Source organism: Desmodus rotundus, chromosome 1 (assembly GCF_022682495.2).
Source record: "Desmodus rotundus isolate HL8 chromosome 1, HLdesRot8A.1, whole genome shotgun sequence".
Lineage (NCBI taxonomy): Eukaryota > Metazoa > Chordata > Mammalia > Chiroptera > Phyllostomidae > Desmodus > Desmodus rotundus.
The window spans coordinates 72,689,713-72,716,274 of NC_071387.1; the positions used below are offsets into that span (position 1 = coordinate 72,689,713).

Below are 26,562 nucleotides of genomic sequence, written 5' to 3' on the forward strand. Positions count from 1 at the left end.
TAAATGTTCTTTTGCTGTTATTTACCTTACCATTTTCTTATTTTTAAGATCTAGCCCAAGTATTCTTTCATTCAGTGTAATAACCATTACTTCTCTCCCTAACCTACTTCTGGACTGTGCTAAGTGTGGGCTAAGTGAGTGGCCTCTGTTATCAGAGCATATTGTGCATAAATGCATCGCTGCATTGACCACATTATATTAGCACCATCTACCCTAGGTGCTTGTCTTTCCTTCAAAATTCTAAAGGATAAGGACCTTGTCTTATTGGGAAAATAAATACTCAGTGTTTGTGGAATGAACTAAACAGTCCTGTATTTTAGCAGGGAAAGAATTCTGGAATGAACTAAGGTAAAAGTTGGGCTCTAGTCACTTCTTTGGGCCCTCTAGTTCTTCAGATATACGTAAGTAGTCTTATCTGGAGAGTTCAATTAATCAGCAAAGACTTCATTACTTTCTAGAGGATATCTACCCTGAATTGATGATTTCCAGTAAATTGGTAGGTTCTTATCTACATCGGTTGTATTGGTAGTCCTTGACTCAAAATTCTGGATAATCCACTTCTTGAAATGTAGAGGATAGTCAAATTATTTTGACCTTCTGGCCCATACTTATCTCTGCCTCTGGCTTTATTCCCTCTGGCCCTCTTTATTAATTTCTTAGATGCCACCTGGCTTCTTCCATTTATGGTACCTGTTTTTAATCCAGCTGGGCTGCCTTTATCTTGTAGGGGGTCTGGTTAAAATAGCATGAAACCATAAATGATGTTTATACATGTCTAACTTTGTTAGCAATTCCTTCAACCTTTTAGTTATGAAATAAAACTTTTAAAAGGTTGTATAATTCATTCTAAATTCAAAGGTGTCTGTAGATACTGGGTAAGGTACAATTATATTCTCTGGTAGGTAATTATGGTGGCCTTATAATCCAACAGCATCCTCAAATACATTATATATTCACTTTATTAAGTTTTTAAAGTTATGATTTACAAAAATTATTTGAGTAATTACATCCTAAGGTTAGTTAACAGTTTGTTTGGTTTTTTTACTACTCTATGAAAATCCTGATTGTATCATGTTGCTGAGTTTTTTCAGTCCTGTGACAATCTGGAAGAAAACAAAAAAAAAATCCTCAAAATACACTTAGACTTTGACCAATTCTAGATAGGCTTCTTTGCTCTCAAATCTTTACTTAATCTAAGTGATTTAAAAAAATAAAATAATCTCATAACAGAAAATATTCATTATAATAGATCATTACTTTTAAAATTTGCTGGAGGAATTAATTCTATCACATTACATACTTACTAGACTTCACCCATATAGTAGTTTTACTTTATTGATGGATCAGGTAATTTTGTTATATAGTTTTAAATGTATTTATGTTTAAATGTGTATACTGCCCTATGTTAGTGGGGAAGGAGTTGTTGTTACCCTTTTTGCTAGAAGCAATGAAAAATCGACTCCATTGAAAGTTGTTGCATGGTTTAGGTACAAACTGCATCATTATTAAAGGACAGCATTGTTGGCAGGTGCTATGCTACTTTTCAGAAGAGCCCAAACCCATCCTGATTTTTCCTCTCAGAGGAAGTGCCAGTCATTAAATATTTGCTTAATTGTTGCTTTTTAAAATGTTGTATCTGTATGAGAAAGGTAAAGTAATGGAAAAAGCATTGTTGCTCTGGGTAAAAAAGATAACCAAAAATAGACAATATTAGCTTATATTCTCACTCAATACATGATACCATTTTTAATAAAAATCCTTTTACCTCACTGTTTACTTGTAACATATAGCTGAGTAATTTTTGTTTCTGATAAGGTGATTGTTTACTAAGAAAGTTAAGGTCCCTCAAAGAAAATGTTTCTTGGTCCTCTTAAATCAGGCCCTTACTTTACTCTTCACTATTTTACATTAAATCCTATAAAGGATAGTGTTATTATTTTAAGATATTACAAAATCTTCCCTGCAATAGGAGCACAAAATAAGTGATCAGTCTTCTGTGCAGAATTCCTGAGCCTTTTGAAACTGGGTTGTTTTACCCAATGCTGGCTTAGGGTTGGACAGGTTTTCCATCACTTGTCCATCTGCTTCTAGCTTCCAAAAATTTATTAGTTGTTTTCTTTTTTATTTTCCTTGTTGCCGGGAGTTTTATCTTTAAAAATATTTATTCTATAATTTTAGCAAGAGTTTGGCAGAGGGAAGTGGGATTTGAATTAGATGTGCTTGTTCAATCTGCCATCTTTATCAGGAAATTACTGGTTATGAACTTCACTTACCCAGAATTTCTTTGAATCACTTTGAATGTACTTCATTGTGTGTGTGTGTGTGTGTGTTGCTTCAAATGAATTTTTTCCTGTGCTTTCCTTAACTGAGCAATTCGTCTCAGCATGTAAGAGATTACCCCTTCCTGCTTTTTAAAAACTTTTAACAAATTTTTAAAGACTCTGATTAATTTACTTTTTACAATTATGTGCTTTTATATATGATTCTGGTTTGTACTTAATGTGAACAATTTAAGCAGTACAAAAGTTTATGAAGTACAATAAAAGTCATCTCTTTTCTCCTCACAATGCAATCTTCAGAGGTAATCATTATTTGTAATTTGATGTTTAGCCTATTAGGCTTTTTTCTGTATATCTGCAAGCATATATTTTATTTTTTAAAAGATATTATTTATTTATTTTTGGAGAGAGGCGAAGGGAGGGATAGAAACATCAATGTGTGATTGCCTCTCCTGCGTCCCCTACTGGGTGCTTGTGTCCTGACTGGGAATCCAACCGGCAACCCTTTGCTTCACCGTGCGGCGCTCTATCCACTGAGCCATGCCAGCCAGGGCCAACCATATACTTTAAATATATATCTAATACTATGTAGTTCTTCTGAGTGTGAGTCTTTTCATTTAATTACATGTAATGTACATTCTTCCATGTGAGGGTATGTACTTCATTCTAAAAAGTACAGCATAGTGACTTTAAAGCCAGACTAAGAATGGTGCCTGATACGTATTAAGCACTTGCAACAACTACTAGCTATCATCTGTTGTTATTATGGTTTATTGTTTTTAAAGAGTACTTGATGTATCTACATTGACATTAGGTTGCTTCTAATTTCTCACTACCAAGAACAACACTGCAGTAAATAACTTTGTTACATGCATGTTTTTTAACTTCATATTTCTAATAGGTAAATAAGATGTACAAATTTCCAGCTATACAGTCACAGGGATATCAAGTACAGCATAGGGAATATAGTCAGTATTGTAATAACTATGTATGGTTTCTGATGGGTACTAGACTTATCAGTGTTCACTTATTAAATTATATAAATGATTACTATATAGGACATCTGAAACTAGCATAATATTGTATGTCAACTGCAATTGAAAATTTAAAAATTTATTTAATTTTTAGAAGTGAAATTTTGAGTAGACTATTACTTACATTCACAAGCTTAATTGCTTTTGCAAATTTATTTTCAGGAAAGTTGTACCATTTTATACAACCACAAGGCTATGTGAAAGTACTTCCTTACCAATGCTAGTTGTTATAAATTTCTTAGTTTTTGTCAGTCAAGATATTACACACTTTTCTGACAATTCACTATTCTCAAAGGCCCAAATTTGTGGTACTACCCATAATCCACAAGGTGGGGCTAGTTTTCTGGATGTCTACACACACAGACAAGGTTTGATTAGTATTAATAAAAATATAATCACAAACTGCCCCAAGAACTATTTTGGGTATTATTACTTACCACAAATTACTCCATTTTTAGAGGATAGTATCTTCCCAAAGATTGATTAAATTGTAAAACTGACTATCATGTGATTATTAATATAACATATACATATATCTAAATAACTGCTATGGTATGATAAATATGTATCATACTAGAAGTATACATAAAATGCTATAGGATCATTCCATAACTGTTGTAAACTGTGAATAATCTCATTGCAATTTATTCTATAATTTATATGTTTCTTTCAAGAATAGTAAAAATATGAAACATAACACTTCTTTTTTCATTGTCTATGGGATACTTCTTTATACTCAAGAGTTCCAAGGCCTAGGTTGGAAGCTTTTATTCTTTGCTTATTTCAGATGAAAATGAATTTATAAAGACAGAATAGTTTTGTTTTATAGCACAGATTCTGCAACCAGAATATCTGGATTCAAATCTGGGCTGTGCTGTTTTACTGTTTGATCTTGGAATTGCTACTTGACCTTTATGTGCCTTAGTTTCCTCATCTTTCCAGTGGAGACAATATCGGTAGCCACATATCTCTTAGAGTTGCTGTGAGAATTAGATGAATAATGTGTGTATGACTCAGAATAACTTTCCTGGTGATTGTCCCAAAACATATTTTGGAAAGCATTTTCCCCAGAACATAAAAATAACCTACTTAATTTTAGTTTGGTTTATCTTCTGCTCTCTGAGTTTCAAATGGCATATATTCATTGTTATTCTAGTTTCTTAATGTACATACAATGAAGAAGAATGGATCATTGCTTATTGTCCAATTTGGAGATTGGTTAAACTACACTTTATATCTTTCATGGGATGGTATTATCTCAAGAACAGTGTATCAGCACCATATGAAACTTACTAGAAATAAAAATTTTGGGGTACCACCCCAGACCTACTAAATATGAAACCCTGGGGATAGGGCTTAGCAATTTGTCTCAACAAATCCTCCTGGTGATTCTAATGCATGCTAAAGTACACAGACATAGAAGCTGAATAATATGTTGTTAAATAATGAATGAGTCAAGAACAAGATCAAGAAAGAAATCAAAAGTTACCTTGAAACAAATGAAAATGAGGACACAACAAACCAAAATCTGAGGGACACTGGGAAAACAATCCTAGAAGGGACTTTCATAGCATTAGAGGCCTATCTCAAGAAAAAAGAAAATTTTCAAATAAACAAACTTTACACTTAAAGGAACTAGAAAAAGAACAACAAACAAAGCCCAAAGTGAGTAGAAAGAAGGAAATAATAAAGATCAGAGGAGAAATAAATGGAATAGAGCCTAAAAAAAAATAGAAAAGATCAATGAATCCAAGAGATGGTTCTTTGAAAAGATAAATAACATTGACATATCTTTCACCAGACTCATCAAGAAAGAGAGAAATAGGCCGCAAATAAATAAAATCAGGAATGGAAAGAGGGGTAATAATAACTGATACAAAAAAAAAAAATACAAAGGATTTTAAGAAAATAGAAACAACTATATGCCAATAAATTAGATAATCTGGACAAAAATTGATAAATTCCTAGGAACATACTACCTTCCAAAACTATTATCATGAAGAATCAAAGAATCTGAATAGACAGATTGCACCTAGTGAGATTGAAGCAGTAATCAAAAAACTCCAGGGAACAAAAGCTGTAGACCAAATGGCTTCACGTATGACTTTTACCAAACATTCCAAGAAGAACTAACACCTCTTCTTCTCAAACTATTTCAAAAAATTCAAGAGGAGGGTAGACTTCCAAGCTCATTTTACAAGACCGGCATTATCCTAATTCTCAAACCAGGTAAAGACACTACAAAAAAAAAAAATTATAGGCCAATATCCATTATGAACACAGATGCTAAAATCCTCAACAAAATACGAGAAACCGAATGCAGCAATACATCAAAAATATCATACACCATGAACAAGTGAGATTGTTCTGGGAATGGAAGGTTGGTAAAACATTTACATATCAATAAATATGATACAAACATAAACAAAATGAAGGATAAAAACCACATATTCAGTGCACTCCCTATCAAGATACCAATGATGTACTTTACAGAACTAGACCAAATATTTCAAAGATTTATGTGGAACCACAAAAGGCCTGAGTAGTCTACAGTGACCTTGAGAAAGAAGAACAAAGTTGGAATAATCATGCTTCCTAATGTCGAACCATACTATTAAGCCATAGTAATCAAGATGACATAGTACTGGCATAAAAACAGAAACATAGATCATGGAACTGAGTGGAGAGCCCAGAAATAAACCCATACCTTTATAGTCAGTATTTGACAGAGGAAGCAATACAGTAGACTAAAGATAGTTTATTTAATAAATGACGTTGGTAAAATTGGACAGATACGTGCAAAAAATTGAAACTAGACCACCTTATTATGCCATACACAAGAATAAATTCAAAGTGGATTAAAGAATTAAATGTTAGAATCGAAACCAAAAAATTTCTAGAAGTAAACATAGGCAGTAAAATCTTGGACATTTCTTGTAGTGATTTTTTTTTCTGATATATCTCCTCAAGCAAGGGCAATGATAAAATAAACAAATGGGATTGCATCAAACTAAAAAGTTTTTTCACAGCAAAGAAAACCATCGACAAAATACTGTAAAAAGACAACCCACTGAATAAGAGAACACATTCACTGATACCTCTGATAGGAGTTAATATCCAAAATTTATAAGGAATTTACAAAACCCAACACCAAAAAAAAAAATTCTAATTTAAGAATAGACACTTACCCAAAGAGAACATACAGACAGCCAGTAGACACATGAAAAGATGCTCACTATCACTAATCATCAAAGAAATGCAAATTAAGACCACAATGAGATATCACACCTGTCACACTGGCTATCATCAATAAATCAACAAATGACAAGTTCTGGTGAGGATGTGGAAAAAGAGGAACCCTTTTGCACTGTTGGTGGGAATGCAGATGGTGCGACCACTGTGGAAAGCAGTATGGAGATATCTCAAAAATTAAAAATGGAACTGCCTTCTGACCCAGCAATTCCACTTTTGGGAATGTATCCTAAGAAACCTGAAACACTAATTCAAAGAACATAAGCACCCCTATGTTCACTGCAGTGTTATTTACAATTGCCAAAATATGGAAGCTGCCCAAATATCCATCAGTAGATGAGTGGATAAAACAGCTGTGGGGCACTTGCACAGTGAAATACTACTTGGCCATAACAACGAAGAAAATCTTACTCTTTGCAACAGTATGGATGGACCTGGAGAACATTATGTTAAGTGAAATAAACCAGTCAGAAAAAGACAAAAACCATATGATTTCACTCATATGTGGAATCTAATGAAAAAGTGATCTAGTAAGCAAAATAGAAGCAGGCTCATAGATAGCAAGCTGACAGTTCTGGGGGCCAGGGGTAGTGGGGGGATGGAGGGATGGAGAACAGAGGAAAAAGGAATCTTGGACAGGGACAACAGTGTGGTGATTATGGGGGAGAGGGGCGAGATAAGGTGGTTAAAGGTAATGGAAAAATACAATAAAAAAATAGATAGCTCAGTAAGCCCTGAATTATGAGAACATCATTCGGTGGCAAAAAAGTAAGAGTCAGATGAACATGCTGACAGTGAGGACAAAGGTGGTTGTGGTGATACTCAGCCCCTTGGTGTTACAGAACAGACGGGGGCGGGGGGCGGGGGAGGGTGTGGTTCACAATATACTATTACGGAAAGGATCCCCCCTTTCTCTCTCTGGGGGTCCCCCCACACACACACCTACTGGGTTCGCAATGCCCACCGCCAGAGGAAAGACGTCTCTCAATGCCAGAGACTGGTGAAAAGGAAAGAAATTATTTATTTAAAAGTTACACAGACTTACAGTAATGACTTAATGTCTTCATTAAAATACTAAAGTCCTTTAGAATACCCACAGATGCACAGTCCTTCTGTTACAGAGCAGAAGGAGGGGGTGGTTCCTTCACGATAAATTATTACAGAAAGGATTCCCCCTTTCTGTCTCTGGAGGTTCCTTCCCCCACGCCCACCTGCTAGGTTCGCAATGCCCGCAACCAGAGGAAAGACGTCTCTCAATGCCAGAGACTGGTGAAAAGGAAAGGAATTGTTTACTTAAAAGTTACACAAACTTAGAATAATGACCTAATGTCTTCAATAAGATACTAAAGTCCTTTAGAATACCCACAGATGCACAGTCCTTCCCTCTCCCTGTGCCCAGTCCGGGGTACCGTGTCTCAGGAAAAGAAGTAGAAGTCCGTGATTCAGGCTCCCGGCACCATCAGCTGTGTGGCTGCTGCAATCTCCAGTTAATCCAAAGCCATGTGGCACCTTCTCATGGCCCACCAGCAAGAGTCCTCTCTCCCCTTTGTCTATGGCTGCAAAGTCTCTCCTGCTGCCTAAGCCGCGTGGCAAGAAGAAGCACTCCAAAACCTCGTGGTCCTCTCTACTCTCCTTCAGAACCGCGTGGTCCTTCTCCCCACTTCAGAACCACATGGACCTCTATCTATCTACTTGCTTCAGAGCCTCGTGGTTCTCCCATTTACTTCAGAGCCGCGTGGTCTACTCCTTCTCTCCCCCAAAACCTTGTGGTCCTCCCTACTACTATGGAGCCGCATGGTCTCTCCTTCTCTATGGCTGCCGGCCTAGGTTTAAATCCCAGTGCCCATCTTCCTTTGTAGCCCCATTTCTGACTCCTCCTACAGTCAGTTACACCTGCCAGCATCCCTGTATTCTTCCAGCTTTACTGGGCTGCCATAGCAAGTCTGGGCAGGTGTGGCCCCATGGCATGGAGCCAATCATCTCCAAGCTCTCCCACAGGCCCTGTAACCAGGGGGAGTTGCTTCCCAGTCCCATCTTGGGTGGAATTTGGTCCCATCCCCCTGGCTCAAAGCATGGCCACAGCTACTTAACACATCCATGAAACCAGTTAAAGGTTATAGATATGTTAAATGACTGTGCCAGGGGTTAGCTGCAAAGCTCTTGCTACCCAAAACAGCTCTGAATGGCCCTGTTCCATGTGTCCCATCCCCCCTTGTTCAGGCCTGTGGGGGTGAGGACATCCTATATACATTTTTCTAATATTTCCTGGACACCCCGAGTCCTGGACCCCATTACAAATCCCTTCTTGGGGCCCTCCTCTTGGCTGCACCCTGCTTCACTTCCCTCTCCCTCTGGCCAGTCTGGGGTACCGTATCTCAGGAAAAGAAGTAGAAATCTGTGATTCTGGCTCCCGGCACCATCAGCTGTGTGACTGCCTCAATCTCCAGTTAATCCAAAGCTATTTGGCACCTTTTCATGGCCCACCAGCAAGAGTCCTTTCACCCCTTTCCTTCCCGGCAAAGTTGGCAAAGTCTCTCCTGCTGCCTAAGCCGCGTGGCAACAAGGAGCACTCCAAAACTGAGTGGCCCTCTCTCACCTCCTCCAAAACCATTGTACTCCTCTCCTTCTCCAAAACCACATGGTCCTCTCTCCTCTCCTTCAAAACCGCGTGGTCCTCCCTCTCCAGGGCTGCTGTGCCCGGGTTTAAATCCCAGCTCCAGTCTTCTTCTACAGCCCCATTTCTGACTCCTCCCACCAGCAGTTACACCTGCCAGCATTCCCTATCCTTCCAGCTTTACTGGGCTGCCATAGTAAATCTGGGCAGGTGTGGCCCCATCGCATGGAGCCAATCTTCTCCAAACTCTCATGCAGGTGCAGTAACCAGGGGGAGTTGCTTCCCAGTTACATCTTGGGTGGAAGTCACTCCCATACCCCTGGCTCAAAGCATGGCCAAAGCTATTTAACATATCCATGAAACCAGTTAAAGGTTATAGATATGTTAAATGACCACACCAGGGGTTAGCTGCACAGCTGTTACAAAATAGCTCTGAATGGCCCTGCTCCATGTGTCCCTTCCCCCAGCTCAGGCTTGTGGGGGTGAGTGCGGGGAACTGTTCCAAGCATGGGAAATGTGGCTCAGCCCCCACTCGGAAAAGCCAGTGGGGAGCGAGGTTGGCAGGCAGGACCCACGTCCATGGGTAAGTTCTCCAGTGGGAAATCAGGCCTGCATTGTACCTAGACTGCTTTGAGACTTGCTCTTGCTAAAACTCCCTCACCCTGAGGCAAGCAGATGTTTACTGAGTATCTTTATCTTCCTAAAATCTGGGCTAGACCTTCCAGGCATGGAACCTAGCTGTTTAGACCACTTCTCCCTTTACATTGCAAATACCCTCCTTTGATGTATTCAACAACACCCTCTCCTTTGGCTGCAAAAGATAACCACCCAAAACAAACCTTTGCATAGTAAAGGAGGACCTTATTTGATGTAAGGGGCCTAGAAAAACAATAAAAGCCTGTCAAGGCAAGGGTCAGGGCGCTCGGCTCTTGAAGGAGTAGCCAAGGCGCTCAGAGGCCCTCTCCTCTTGAGAGAGTGGCCGCGCCGTCCCTTTTCCCCCACAGGATCTCTGTAGTCTGTGTGTATGTGTATATGGCAACCACAACAACGGATCTTGCTGGTGGGGATCTGCGTCAGGTGAGGACATCCTGCATATATTTTTCTAGTATTTCTTGGACACCTTGAGTTCTGGACCCCATTACAAATCCCTATTTGGGGCCCTCCTCGTGGCTGCACCGTTTCAACACCACCATGCCCTCAGTTACTCAAGTAGAAACCTGGGAGTCATATTTGACTTGTCCCTGTCTAACCTCACCAAAATCCATTCACTGTGGCTCTTAAATGTCTCAAACAAATATTCACAACCTTACATCCTAATTTGCCACCACTCCACTCCAGGCAACCTTCATCTTTTACCCAGATCACTGTGACAATCTCCTAACTAGTCTTATTATCTCCATCTTACTTCTCTTTGATTCTTCAGACCAGAAATATTTTTCAGAAATGCAAAATGACCATTTTTTCCTCTGCTTAAAATTCTTCACTAATTTTCGTTCCATAGAAGGAAGTCCAGACTTTTATAATATGTGTCTTTTAAGAGCTCTCATAACCTAGTTCATCTTTGTGCCACTTTTTCACTTACATTCTCTGCGTCAGCCATGCCACTCTTTCAGTTTTTGTTCTAGCCTATTCATCCTCACCTTCAAATGCTTTGACTTTGAAATTAATCTTCTATATTTCAACCAGGTAACTCTTATTCATTTATTCTTTATAATGCAGCCTAAATAGTACTTTAGAGACAATTTCCCTGAACCCCTCAACTGAATTAATTTTCCTTGCTGTGTACTTCTATATATAATACCCTCTATTTTTCATGATAGCACTTAGTACATTTTAATTTTAATTACTTCTTAAATATCTAAACTTTAAGATCTGTGGGGGAAGTCAGCCTGCTATCTTGCTTGTCAATGTGAACTATTCAGAGATGGAATGAACTTTCTTGGGAGCTTCTGTTTCCCATCACCAGTAGTGTTCTTGTGTGGGTTGAGTAGCTCCAAGTTGGGACTGATACAGAGAACCACTGGAAAGCCTTTAAGTCCTTTCCAGTCAGAAGATTCCTTTTTTTCCAAATAGTCAAACACACAAATATAGCTGTTTTAAAAGACTCTATCATTCAGTGTACAAGAATTACACCTAATTGAAAATATTGAATATTCAATGACTAATGACATATGGAGCACATAAGATTTATTTCTAATTTAGAGCACTGTATCTGGAGTTTTTGAAATTAATGTTATATTTTGTATCTCTTATAGGTGAAATGAATCAGAAGTACAAGGAGCTAAAAAAAAGGGAGGAAAATATGGACAGTAAGTGTTAGTCTTATAGATATGAAAATACTGTATTTTCAGGTAGCTGTTCACTTACACCAAATCAGAGATCTCATTTGGGGAGGATAAAATGGCTAATAGATGCAGAAGTGTGGACATGCAAAGCATTTGCCTTGAAGGATTACTAAAGATCTAGCATAGTTAGGGGATAGGTAAAGAATTCTGAAAAAGTAAAGAATTCTGAAAAAGTAAAGAATTCTGAAAAGGTATGTATGTGTATGTGAGTATATCTTAGGAATAGATTCTAAATCTAGTACTTATAGTCTTCATAGAGAATCTATATAGACCACTTACTGATTGAATGTTGAATATTCTCTTTTATTACCTGTTTCACTATGTTCACCTTTAATATCTTTCACCTTTTTTGTAGCTTTTACTATATTTACTTAATTATTTATTGTTACTTGGTTCTGTCACTAACTGAATTTAGTAGCCTTTGGTTGTAGCTTCCCTAAGTCTGATGTCAATAGTTACCCTCAAAGAAGCATGCTATAAAACAATAATTGACAACTCTGATTTAACAATATCCCAATTTTCCTTTAAAATCTCAGCAAGTTCCAAAAATTATATCAGAATTCATTGTTTTATGCTAACCTTAAAATTATTTTTAACTCTTAAGTTTTTATTTTTTGGAAGCTCCATAAAAATACTTTAAGAATGTAAATAAGAGCAAATTGTATATTTGTTCTATATTAGACAAGAAAAAGAATGATTTCTTAGAATATTTATAATCTGAATAAATTATTAAATTATTTAGATGAGATTAATGCAGCATTATAAGTAAAATACACATTTTCAGATAATATAGGTAATTAATACTATTTTCAGAAGTAAAGTTAGTGGCTTGTAATAGTTGTTAATAATTGTAGATGTATCAAAATAGATTCTATGTAAACACAGAATTTTTTTTTATCTTCTTTTTATCTTTACTTCTGGGCCTATATAAATGTTTAGTTTACTTGTATCATATAAGGTCATAAAAATTAAGCTTTTAAGAGTTTGAAAGTATGCAGCCCTGCCTGGTGTGGCTCAGTGGATTGAGTGCTGGCCTATGAACCGAAAGGTCACCAGTTTGATTCCTGGTCAGGGCACATGCCTGGGTTGGTGGCCAGCGCCCCAGTTGGGGGTGTGCCAGAGGCAGCTGATCAATGTTTCTCTCACACATCAATGTTTCTATCCCTGTCTTTCTCCCTCCTTTCCCCTCTCTCTAATAAATAAATAAAATCCTTAAAAAATAGAAAATTTTTTAAAAAGTTTGAAAGTGTGCAGAAATGTACTTATTGAGTAACTAATTACCTTTGGTTTAATAAAATATTAAACACTAATAGTTTAAAATTTGCTTTTTTTAAAAAATGTACTCTTAAGACCTACAAATCAGAGTTTATATGGTGTTCAGTATGTCAATAGCAGTCTTTCATCATTATTTCTCAATTGGCAGCTTTTATTGAGACTTTTGAGGAAACTAAAAATCAGGAACTGGAACGGAAGGCACAGATAGAAGCCAGCATTGTTGCGCTTTTGGAGCACAGTAGTCGGGTAAGTACCGTGTACCTGTCCTGGTGTCCTCATTATTTTTGCTGTGATTATCTTTTCCAACAAAACAAAAATGCAGTGGTTTACTACTACATTTAAACTGTTTGTTTCCTTTAGCCCTGACTAGTTATGGCTTAGTTGGTTGGGCAGAGTCTTGCAAAGTCAAAGGTTGCCAGTTTGATTTGCAGTCAGGACAGGTGCCCAAGTTGCAGGTTTCTCTCTCGCCTTGATGTTTCTCTCCCTGTCTTTCTCCTTCCCTTTACCTCTCTCTATAAATAAATAAATAAATAAAATCTTTAAACACTAAATAAATAAATAAATGATCTCTTTCCTTTAAATTCTCTCGATGATTATTTTATTTCCTTAAGCTATTAATTTTTGTCTTTCTAGCAAAATTTAGCTAACTAGTTGGATGATAGGGAAAAGATGACCTATGTCAATATTATATATGTATGTATATGATACTAATAATCAGCAGTAAGTGTGAGACTAATTCAGAGTAATTATTAAGATTGTCTTCCATTATTAATCTATCAGAACTTTTAGAAGTAGCTTTTGCACAGATAAACTGCAAAATCCAGATACATGATGTTGGAAAATGTTAATATATTTTTTACACTGTAATTTGTAATGTAAATAAAAAGAATTCTGTACTTGTAAGAATCTACAAGAGAACGAGATATATAATGAGTATCTTGACTTAGCAAAACATGTTTATTGAGCAGTGACTAGTGTGTGATACCATGGGAGGAAAAATGCTTGGTTTCTTTTCAATATTCTTAGTGTCGTAAGACTCAAAGCAGTTCTTAAAATAGTGTTGTTGCATTTTTGTGCACTTAAATAAAACAAATATAAAAAAATTTTTGAATTTTAATTTAGCCTTTCCTTACTGAGAAAACCTGATTTGAATCTCACTGTATTCTTCTATAAAATGTATGTAATAAATGATGTATTTTAAAAACTACCCAATCAAAACATTCAATCCTTTAGCAGTGTTTTCTAAGAGGTTTGTTGGAGAATTAAATTGGTGGAATTTTTTCATTTTTATTTCTCTGCAAATACAGAGTATAAATCGCATGAAACAGGTATCCTCTATCACCAATCAAGAGCTGAAGATAATGCAGGATGATCTCAATTTTAAATCTACTGAAATGCAGAAATCACAAAGTACAGCTAGGAATTTGACTTCAGGTGAGAAAACAACCTAGATTTTAACAACCTCTTTTTTTTTTTTTTTGTAACAACATGAAACTTTTAAAATTTACTAATTTCATTCTCTTTGAATTTTTTTTGAAAGACTGAGGATATAATTTATCAGTGCCTATTGTTCCAGTCATTTATAATCTCAGAATTTTGTCTAACTTTTCACATCAACTTAATAGTATTTCATTGGGCTGTCTTCTCTATGCCTATGTGATAACTTCAGTATTTCCAGGTTAAAACAGAAAAAATCCAGTCTCTTTTTTTCGAGGAACTTTCAGCCTGGTGAAATGGCAAGTAAACAATTAAAGTACAATGAAATAGTGCTATGATAGAAGCATAGGAGCCATGGAAGTACATACATAGGGCTCATGTTCACCCCCATCTGGGTAGTTAGGAGTGGTATCCTAGAGGAGGTAATGTTTTAATATAATTAGTTTCACCCATAATGACTTAACATGAGAACAGAGCAATACTGTCTAACAGAAATGTAATGCCAGCCACATATATAATGTTAAATTTATTTTTTTTTACTTTTCTTATTTATTTTTTTTTCAAATTTTAAATTTTATTGTTGTTCAGTTACAGTTGTCTGCATTTTCTCCCCACCCCGCTATACCACCCCAACCAAACCCACCTCCCTCCCCTGCTTCCACCCTCCCCATTGCTTTTGTCCATGTGCCCTTTATAGTAGTTCCTGAAAACCCTTCTCCCCACTATCCCTTCGCCTCTCCCCTCTGGCTATTGTTAGATTGTTCTTAACTTCAATGTCACTGGTTATATTTTGTTTGCTTTTGTCTTTTGTTGATTATGTTCCAGTTAAAGGGGAGATCATATGGTATTTGTCCGTCACTGCCTGGCTTATTTCACTTAGCATAATGCTCTCCAATTCCACCCATGCTGTTGCAAAGGGTATAAGCTCCTTCTTTCTCTCTGCTGCATAGAATTCCATTGTGTAAATGTACCATAGATTTTTGATCCACTCATTTGCTGATGGGCACTTAGGCTGCTTGCAGTACTTGGCTATTGTAAATCGTGCTGCTATGAACATTTGGGGTGCATAAGTTCTTTTAGATTGGTGTTTCAGGGTTCTTAGGGTATAATCCCAGCAGGGGAATTGCTGGGTCAAAACGCAGTTCCATTTTTAGTTTTCTGGGGAAATTCCATACTGTTTTCCACAGTGTCCGCACCAGTCTGCATTCCCACCAGTCTGCATTCCCACCAACAATGTACTTTCTTCCTTTTCTCTGCATCCTCTCCAACATTTACTTGTTGATTTGTTTATGTTGGCCACTCTGACAGTGTGAGATGGTACCTCATTGTGGTTTTAATTTGTATCTCTCTGATGGCTAGTGATGCTGGATATCTTTTCATTTGTCTCTGGGCCCTCTGTATGTCTTCCTTGGAGAAGTGTCTGTTCAAATTTTTTGCCCATTTTTTAATTGGGTTGTTTGTCTTCCTCGAGTGGAGTTGTGTGAGTTCTTTATATGTTTTGGAGATCAGACCTTTGTTTGAGATATAATTTCCAATTATGTTTTCATATACTGTTGCTTCTCTTTTCATTTTAATGCTGTTTTCTTTAGCCATGCAGAAGCTTTTTATTTTGATGAGGTCCCATTTGTTTATTCTTTCTTTTATGTCCCTTGCTCTAGGAGACATATCTGTGAGGATGTTGCTGCATGGAATGTCTGAGATTTTCCTGCCAATGTTTTCCTCTAGGACTTTTATGGTGTTACGACTTATATTTAAGTCTTTTATCCACCTTGAATTTATTTTTGTGTATGGTGTAAGTTGGTGATCGAGTTTCATTTTTTTGCACGTAGCTGTCCAGATCTCCCAACATCATCTGTTGAAGAGGCTATTTTGCTCCATTTTATGCTCCTGCCTCCTTTGTCAAATATTAATTGACCATAGAGACTTGGGTTTATTTCTGGGCTCTCTGTTCTGTTCCATTGGTCTATGTGCCTGTTTTTATGCCAGTACCAGGCTGTTTTGATAACAGTAGCCTTGTAATACAGTTTGATATCAGGTATTGTGATCCCTCCTGTTTTGTTTCTCTTTCTCAAAATTGCTGCAGCTATTCAGAGTCGTTTATGGTTCCATATAAAATTCTGAAATGTTTGTTCTATATCTGTGAAATATGTCATTGGTACTTTAATAGTGACTGCACTGAATCTCTATCGCTTTGGGTAGCATGGCCATTTTGATGTTAATTCTTCCAATCCATGAGCATGGTACATGCTTCCATTTGTTTGTGTCTTCCTTAATTTCTTTCTTTAGTATTGTATAGTTTTCTGAGTACAGATCTTTTACCTCCTTGGTTAGGTTTATTCCTAGATGCTTTATTTTTCTTGTTGCTCTATCAAATGGGATTTTTTTCCTGATTTCTGTTTCTGATGTTTCATTGTTGGTGTACAGGAATGCCTTTGATTTCTGAGTATTGACTTTGTATCCTGCTGTTTTGCAAAATTCACATATTAGGTCGAGTAGTTTTTTGGTGGAGTCTATAGGATTTTCCATCATGTCATCTACAAACAGCGACAGTTTCATTTCATCCTTTCCAATTTGGATGCCTTTTATTTCTTTTTCTTGTCTGATTGCTGTGGCTAGGACTTCCAATACTATCTTAAATAGAAGTGGTGAGAGAGGGCATCCTTGTCTTGTTCCTGATCTTAGTGGGAAAGCTCTAAGTTTTTGTCCATTGAGTATGATGTTGGCTGTAGGTCTCTCATATATGGTCTTTATTATGTTGAAGAATGCTCCCTCTATTCCCACTTTGCTGAGTGTTTTTATCAGAAATGGGTGCTGTACCTTATCAAATGCTTTTTTGCATCTATTGATATGATCGTGTGTTTTTTGTCTTTGCTTTTGTTTATGTGGTGTATCATGTTTATTGATTGGCAAATATTGTACCATCCTTGCATCTCTGGGATGAATCCCACTTGGTCATGGTGTATGATCTTTTTAACGTATTGCTGGATGCGGTTCGCCAATATTTTGTTAAGGATTTCAGCATCTACGTTCATCAGTGATATTGGCCTGAAGTTTTCTTTCTTTGTTATGCCTTTATCGGGTTTTGCCATTAGGATGATGTTGGCTTTGTAAAACAAGTGTGGGAGTCTTCCGTCTTCTTGAATTCTTTGAAATAATCTGTGGAGGATGAGGGTTAGCTCTCCCTTAAATGCTCTGTAGAATTCTCCTGTGAAACCATCTGGTTCAGGGCTTTTGTGTATCGGAAGCTTTTTGGTTACTGCTTCAATTTCATCAGGTGTCATTGGTCTGTTCAGGCTTTCTTCATTGAGTTTTGGACGGTTATATTTTTCTAGAAATTTGTCCATTTCATCTAGGTTTTCTCATTTCCTGGCATATCGTTCTTCATAGTAATTTCTTAAAATCTTTTGTATTTCTGTGGTATCAGTTGTAGTCTCTCCTGTTTCATTTCTGATTGTGTATATTTGGGTCCTGTCTCTTTTTTTCTTGATGAGTCTGCTTACGAGCTCATCAATTTTGTTTATCTTTTCAAAGAACCAGCTCCTGGATTCATTGATCCTTACAATTGTGCTTTTAGTCTCTATGTCCTTTAATTCTGCTCTGATCTTGGTTATTTCCTTCCTTGTACTTGCTCTGGGTTGTCTTTGTTGTTGTTCCTTGAGTTCTTGTAGGTGTAGGGTTATGTTGTTTATTTGAAATGTTTCTATTCTTTTTAGGTAGACCTGTATTGCTATGAACTTCCCTCTCAGGACTGCCTTGCTGTGTCCCATAGGTTTTGGATTGTTGTGAATTCATATTCGTTTGTTTGCAGAAACTTTTTGATTTCTTCCCTAATCTCATTCTTTACCCATTCATTGTTTAATAGCATGCTATTGATTCTCCATGTTTTTGAGTGTTTGGGGTTTTTTTACTTGAGATTTTTTCTAGTTTCAGTCCCTTGTGGTCAGAGAAAATGCTTGATATGATTTCAATTTTCTTGAATTTGTTGAGGCTTGTCTTGTGTCCTATCATGTGGTCTATCTTTGAAAATATTCCATGTGTATTTGAAAAGAATATGTATTTTGCTTCTTTGGGATAAAAAGCTCTCTCTATATAAGTTAAGTCCATTTCCTCTAGGACATTATTCAATGCCACAATATCTTTGTTGATATTTTGTTTGGAACATCTGTCCATCTTTGATAGTGGGGTGTTAAAATCCCCTACTATAATTGTGTTTCTGTCATTATCTTTCTGAAGTCCTCCAAGATTTTCTTTATGTATTTGGGTGCTCCTATGTTGGGTGCATATATATTCACAATGTTTATGTCTTCTTGCTGGATTCTTCCTTTGAGTATTATGAAGTGACCTTTTGGGTCTCTCTTTATGGCCCTTCTTTGGAACTCTATTTTGTCTGATATGAGTATTGCTACTCCTGCTTTTCTTTTCCTGTGCATTTGCTTGGAAAATTTGTTTCCAGCCCTTCACTTTTAGTCTGTGTAAGTCTTTTGTCCTGAGGTGGGTCTCTTGTAGGCAGCATATGTGTGGGTCATGTTTTCTTATCCATTCAGCTATTCTATATATTTTGATTGGAGCATTTAATCCATTTACATTTAAGGTTATTATTGATAGGTACTTATTCATTGCCATTTTTTTGTACCTGTGTTCCTTTCTCTCCCCCCCACTCTCTCTCTCTCTCTCTCTCTCTCTCTCTCTCTCTTTTCCTTCCTTTCCTTTAAGCAGTCCATTGAGCATCTCTTGCAGAGGTGGTTTGGTGGAGGTATATTCTTTTAGACTTCTTTTATCTGGGAAGCTCTTTATTTGGCCTTCTATCTTGATTGTGAGCTTTGCTGGGTAAAATAGTCTTGATTGTAGGCCTCTGGTTCTCATTACTTGGAATACTTTTTGTCATTCTCTTCTGGCTTGGAGCGTTTCCATTGAGAAGTCAGCTGCTAACCTTATTGGGGCTCCCTTGTATGTTATTTCCTGTTTCTCCCTTGCTGCCTTTAAGATTCTCTCTTTGTCTTGGAATTTTGCCATTTTAATGAAGATGTGTCTTGAAGTGGGCCTCTTTGGGTTCCTCTTGCTTGGGACTCTCTGTGTTTCCTGGATTTGGGTGACTTTTTCTCTCATCAAATTAGGGAAATTTTCCATCATTACTTTTTCAAACAGGTTTTCTATTCTCTGCTCTTCCTCTTCTCCTTCTGGTATCCCTATTATACGGATAATATTACGTTTTATGTTGTCCTGCATTTCCCTTAACCCCTCTTCATTCTTTCTGAGCCTCTTTTCCTTTTCTTGCTCATTCTGGTTGTTTTTTTCTACCTTGTCCTCCAGCTCGCTGATCCGATCCTCTGCTTCATCAAGCCTGCTTTTGATTCCTTCCTCTGTGTTCTTCAGTTCAGAAATTGTATTCTTCATTTCCTCTTGGCCCTTGTTGATACTTTGTATTTCCTTGTTCATGTTGATATAGTTTTCAGTGAGTTCATTGTAGTTTCCCTGTAGTTTTTGGTAATTCTTTGTGAGCTCATGAAGCTTCCTCAGAACCATTGCTTTGAACTCAGTATCTGATACTTGACTTGCCTCTTTTTCACTTAGCATTGTTTCTGTGACTTCCTCCTTTCCTTTCATTTGGGGATTGTTTCTTTGTCTTCCCATTGTTTGAGAGACTCTTCCTGTTAGTCTCTGCTTCTTAAGTTGCTCTGTTCTGACTCCCTGGATTTATGGTGTAAACTTCCATGGTAGAATACCTGTGAGTTTCAGTGGTACAGTCTCCTTGATCTCCCGAGCTTACAGATCATGGGCTGTGGTTCATGTTGGCTCTGTGTATGTCTTTGGTTTTGGTTGTTGTTGGGTCTTTCTTTGGTGGGTCCTTCCCACCAGCTGGTTGTCTGAGGGTCAGTCTGTCCACCACCTCTTGTTTTCTGTTGTGCAGGTGTGGGCAGGTTGTGTTGGAGCTCATTGTAATGCGTGTACAAGGTTTTGAGGCTTTTCTCTTGCTCTTGTTCAGTTGTTTGTCCTGAGTAATTTCTCCACTATTTAGTTGTATTTCCAGATAGGTCCTGGTTTGAGTGAGTGTGACTTCCACTCCCTCCTTCACCTCCTTCTGTTCTTAGCTGTTGGTGGTTCCTTTGTTGGTGGGTTTCCTCTTCCAGGAGGTATCCTGGTGTTCACAGCTTCTACATACTTTATTTTGTGATAGGTTGTAGGGGGAAGACAAAATGGTTTAAGACAGCAGGAGTGTGTTATATGATATTTAAAGTACCAGCCCTTAGAGAAGAGATAGGAGATACTTTGGATATGTATAGTGTTAACCATGATAATTCACCCACCTAGCTGCTTTTTAAAAAGGGTGGAAAGAAGATAGGACTATTGTTGCAGTGGGGAAGGATTGTGAATTGGATCTAGAAAGGTGTGAGCTTGTGGGAGGTCAGATTATGAGGTAAAGTGAGAGTACAGGGTAGAAAATAGGTGTAATATGTGAGAAAATAGAGTTAACCACACCAGTGATAAAGTTCAGGAAACAGTGATGTGGGCTGAAATCTGGGAGGGTTCTGTGTAGTATTTACAAATGTATGGAATAGCTATTATTTACAATAATAATGGAGCAACAATCATATGACAGGATCTATGTGATCTGGATAACTAGAATAGGGAGTATAGGTCCTAGAGTAGTGTGCTAATGGAACCCAAGTGAAGTGAAAGACAGTTAATTAACAATATACTATAGAAGAAAGAACAAGGGGAAACCAGTCAAACAATGCAAATTAACCAGTCAAGTGAAGAAGACTAAACAAAAAGAAGAGAAATACAAACATACTAATAAAATGAGTGAAGTAAGAGTAATGAAAAAAATAATAATACAAAAATACAATAACTTGTACGTTCTCTGGAGAGGCAAGGTGAAATCTGTTTCACTGTCTCAGCTGTTGGGATGCCCCCTCTTTGGGTCCAGCTCTGGTCTTTTCACAGTTCCAGGTTTTATTGTCTCACTTGTGGGGATAAAAAAAAAAAAAGGTGGAAGGAAGAAGAGATATAAAGGGAGAGAAAGAAGGAGGAGAACAAGAAAGAAGGAAAGAAAGGAAGAAGGTGTTAAAAGAAAATAATAATAATAATAATACTAAAGAATTACTTAAAGAAAAAAAAAAAAGCCTGCTGGCTTCAAATTGGCCAAGCCAGTTTTGCTGGTCTTTTTGGCTGCAGCCAATTCAGGGCATCTAGCCCAGCTCTTCTCCTTTCCCGACCAGCACTGGGACAGCCTTTGGCCCGGCTCTCCAGCAGCCCCCACACCCACAGCATGCACCCATAGCCTCCTTTGGGCTATGGGTGCGTGCTCAGGGCCTTCTGTGGTGTGCACTCTCCCTAGTGCCTGTGGTCTCAGGCCCTCCCGAGGTGTGCACTCTCCCTGATGCCTGGGATGTGTGCCCGGAGGCCCTCCGAGGTGTGTACTCTCCCCAGTGCTTTGGATTTGGGCTCAATGCCCCTCACACCCTGTGGGAGTGACGGGCAGCCAGGTGGAGAGGAGACTGGAGCTGCTGCTGCATTCCCCAAACTGCCCCCGAGTATCTCTCTTTTTTTCCACTTTTTCTTTTTGAGAAATTCCTCCTGCTGAATTCTGCCACTCAGTACAAGGAAGGGTCCATCCTCTCACACAGCCCTCCTCTCCAGCTAGAGCGGGGACTGTCTGGATCACGGCCCAACTCTCAGCTCTCCCCAGCCGGCGCCCACAGTCTCTGTGGGTTTACCACTTCATCATTATTCCTCTCCCTGCGACTTCAAGCAGCCAGGCCTCTCTTGGTGCTGCTCAAGCCTTGTTTGGCAGGGGAGGGAGCCGTTAACTTGGCTCTCTCCCAGGAGTCTTGTGGCAGGCCCGGTGGGGGCGGGCCTGGGGCTGCAGTCGCCCTGGTCCCAACACTGGTCCCAGGGACCTTTTTGTCCTGAAGCAGTCCCTTTACCATCTGTTTTTTCAGTGTTTTCTATATTTTTTGGTCTCCTATCTTCATAAATGCTGGCGTGCTGTTGTCTGTTCACTTTTGTTCCTCAGTAGATGGGCTAGGTGTCTCACCCATGTGCAGGGGGGAAGTGGACTCTGCTCCCACCTATCTCGCCGCCATCTTAGGAGCCTATATAATGTTAAATTTCCTAGTAGCCATGTTAAAAAACTAGAAAGAGAGAGATGAAGTTTAATAATATGTTTTATTTAACCCACTGTATTCATAAGTGATCATTTGAACGTAATCAATATAAAAATGATCAATGAGATTTTTAAATCATAGCCCATCTAACTTTGGACTAGACACATTCAAATGCTTAAAAGTCATTTGTGGCTAGTGGCTGTCCTTTGGATAGTACAGGCAGAGAGATTAGAAACAATACACAAAATTGACCTTAAAGAGCCTAGGATAAATTTATGTAAAAACTTGTATGGAATATTTCATTTTTTGAACTAGTGGATTCTAACTATTGGTGTTCTTTATGCTAACACATGTGGTGACATTGAATTAGTTATGGTTTTTTTTGGTCTACTTGGAATTACTTTGACGGTGAAATCATGGGGAATGAAACATAATTAATATTTACACATTTAAAAATGGTGACAGATTCTTGAACTATAATAATGGATCCATTGTGTCCATTTTTCTGAAATCCAAAAATCTAAAAAGCTCTTGGCAGCAAAACCTAATCTAACCAGAACTGACATGAAGCTATTTATAGTCTTTAATTATCCTACTTAGTGTGACTGTTCATAGTTTTCGCTGCAGCAATGTTCACGTACTTGATGACAAGATGCTGCCTCAGACTCTACTGTGGGAGTTATATAATAATCAGTACATGCACTATATTATGTTTCTAAAATCAGAAGAATTCTGCATTCTAAAACACAAATTCCCTAGGAGATTTAAATAAGGGATTATGGACCTATAAATACACACTGAATGCTATTAATATACAATTGAATTTAAAGTGATGATATAAGTGGACATTTGTTATTCTACACATTTAAGTATATTTTATCTGCCCAGATATTTTAGACCTAGTTTACCATAGTTTTATTTGTATATCTGAATTATATGCAAAAAAACTAGAGGAGGTAATTCTAATTTTGATTATTACCTAGTAATTGGTTTGGTGATGAGTATTTTTAAATTATGATTAAAACAAACAAAATTTACCATCTTCACCATAGTATTAGTAGTGTTAACTCTATGTACATTTTGTGCAATATATCTCTAGAACTTTTTCATCTTACAAACCTGAAACTCACACCAGTAAACAACAACCCTCCAACCACATCATATTTTCTGTGTGTGAGTTTGACAACTTTAGATACCTTATATAAAAGGAATCATGCAATATTTGTCTTTTGGGGAATGGTTCATTTACTTGTCATAATGTCCTTCAGGATCATATATGTTGTAACAGGATTCCCTTTTTTTCAAGGCTAATATTCCATTGTATTTATATACTACATTTTATTTATTCACTTATTTGGTGGTGGACCTTTAGGTTGTTCCACCTCTCAGCTATTGTGAATAATGTTGCATTGAACATGGATGTGCAAATATCTCTTTGAGACTCTATTTTCAATTCTTTTAGGTATATACGACTGAATATTTCTACCTCTTTTTTTTTCTATAAGCTTAAGAGTTTTATGTTTTATTACTCCATCTAAGAAATCTTTTTTTTTTTTAGTTTTTGACCATAATTTTAAGTTCTTCATTTATCTAAGGTCAATATTAATTCAAGTTTTTGCCTCTTTGAACCTGTCTTTGTGTAAATGGTTGTTGAGAAACATACATTTTTAAAAAGGTAAATATCGACACCAGGAAATGAATTCAAATATCAGGACTTTGTATTCCTTTCATAATTTTATACTTTGGTTTATATTTTCTTTTAAAAAACTAGACATTATATTTTCTCTGGAGATGCAGAGTTGAAAAAGAATTAGAATAGGTTTCAATGAAGATAAGAATTTAGTTCATTATTACAATAAAGATTTTACTGAAAATTTCCCATATTAAGGTTGAAATTTTCTTAACTCCTACAATTAATTTCATTTACTCAGTTCTGTTTTGTGTTTATTTAACCAAACATAAATCATTTTTTCCTCTTTCCTTAACACCGTCCCCCACAAGAAATTCCTTGTATCTGGAAATCACAGTCAGAGGTTTATAATATTTTTTTCACTTTTCAGAGATAATGAATTTTACATTTCCCTTTTGTGAATTGCCTCCCTATTTGGTCCTTGAGGTTATAATCAGAACTCACCTGATTTTCCTAGTGTACTCTTATGTTTCTTAATGGGGCAATATCACCATCTAGGGGGCAAATTGCTTCTTGGGGTAGGGTATAAATATATTGGATGTTACTATGCTTTGTGGCCCTTCAAAGGGTCACTTTCATAAATAGATAAAAATTACATCTGTAATCCAAAAATTTTATGAGACGGAGGCAACTGGGTAAAAAGAAATATTCTTAAAAAGTCTCCTTAGGTGGACAATCACGAAAAAAAGTTCAATTTATAATTTTCTTTTTTGGTCTGATTTTGGGATTATCTGATTTTGGAATTAGGATAATTCTGGCCTCATAAAATAAGCTTGGAAGTCTACCCTCCTCTTGAGTTTTTTTGGAATACTATGAGAAGGATAGGTGTTAGTTCCTTGAATATTTGTTAAAATTCTCCTGTAAAGCCACTTAATCCAGGACTTTTGTTTCTGAGGAGTTTTTTGATTATTGCTTCAGTTTCACTAGTTGTAGTCTGTCTGTCCAGATTTCTCTGATTCTTCCTGATTCAGTTTTGGAAGAATGTGTGTTTCTAGGAATTTATCCATTCTTTCAGATTGTTCAATTTGTTGGCATATAGTTATTTGTAATATTTTCTTACAATCCTTTGTATTTCTCTGGTGCCAGTTGTTATTTCTCCTCATTTTTTCTGATTTCATTTATTTGGGTCCTGTTTTTTTTCTTGATGAGTCTGCTTAAATCTTATGTATTTTTTCAAAGAACCAGCTCTTGGTCTTTTGTATTTTGTTAGACTCTATTTCACTTAATTCTGCTCTGATCTTTATTATTTCGTTCTTCCTACTCACTTTGGGCTTTGTTTGTTGTTCTTCTTTTAGTTCTTTTAAGTGTAAAGTTAATTTCTTTATTTGAAATTTTGCTTGTTTCTTGAGGTAGTCCAGTAATGCAATGGATTTCCCTCTTAGGACTGCTTTTGCTATGTCCCACACATTTTGGGTTGTTGTGTTCTCATTTTCATTCATTTCAAGGTATCTTCTGACTTCTTCCTTGATCTCATTGTTAACCCATTCAGAGACTTGTTTTGTGTCCTAACATGTGGTATCCTAGAAAATATTCAATGTGCACTGAAAGGAATGTATATTCTGCTGCTCTGGGGTAAAATGCTATGAAGTTATCAATTAGATCCATTTTATTTAGTGTGTCGTTGAAGGCCACTATTTCCTTGTTGTTTTGTATCTGGAAGATCTTTCAATGGATGTCAGTGTGGTTTTAAAATTTCATAATAGAACTGTATTACTGTTGATCTCTTTCTTTATGTTCATCAAGATTCGCTTTACAGATTTAGGTGCTCTTTTGTTAGATGCATAAGTATTTACAAGGGTTATGTCTTCTCGTTGGACTTATTCTGTAGTGTTCTTCTTTGTCTCTTATTATAGCCTTTGTTTTAAAGTCTGTTTTTGTCAGAATAGGTATTTTGCCCCTAGCTTTTTTTTTCATTTTCATGTACATGAAATATCTTTTTCCATCCCTTTACTTTTAGTCTGTATGTATCTTTTGATGGGAGGTGGGTCTCTAATAGACAGCATATATATGGGTCTTGTTTTTTTTTTTTTTTATCTACTCTGCTACCCTGTGTCTTTTGATTGGAGTATTTAACCATTTACATTTAATGTGATTATTGATAGGTATGGATTTATTGCCATTTTATTCTTTTAACTATGTTTGTCTTTTTTTCTTTTTTGTTTTTAAAGAATTACTTTTAATATTTCTTGAGTACTGGTTGAGTGGTAATGAACTCCTTTAACTTTCTGGGAAGCTCTTTATTTCTTATTTAATTTTAACTTATAGCCTTGCTAGGTAGAGTAATCTTGTTTGTAGGTCCTTACTTTTCATCACTTTGAATATTTTGTGCCAATCCCTTCTGGCCTCAGTGTTTCTGTTGAGAAATCACCTGACAGTCTTATGGGAGCTCCCTTGTAGGTAACTAACTCTTTCTCATGCTGCTTTTGAGATTCTCTCTTTGTCTTTAACCATTGCCATTTTAATTATAATGAGTCTTGGCATGGGCCTTTTTTGGTTCATCTTCTTTGGCGCACTCTGAGTTATCTGGA

The 26,562-nt window shown here is 37.0% G+C and overlaps 1 protein-coding gene across 2 annotated transcripts in view; it reads left to right on the plus strand.

Annotated features, from left to right (window-relative positions):
- IFT74 (intraflagellar transport 74) overlaps nucleotides 1–26,562 on the plus strand; it is a 107,541-nt gene that overhangs the window by 55,722 nt on the left and 25,257 nt on the right. For both annotated transcript variants that reach the window (XM_024558309.4, XM_024558311.4), the window contains 3 exons: nucleotides 11,435–11,488; nucleotides 12,948–13,045; nucleotides 14,107–14,233. In XM_024558309.4, coding sequence (XP_024414077.2) covers nucleotides 11,435–11,488; nucleotides 12,948–13,045; nucleotides 14,107–14,233 — 279 coding nt within the window. The remainder of the gene's footprint in view (nucleotides 1–11,434; nucleotides 11,489–12,947; nucleotides 13,046–14,106; nucleotides 14,234–26,562) is intronic.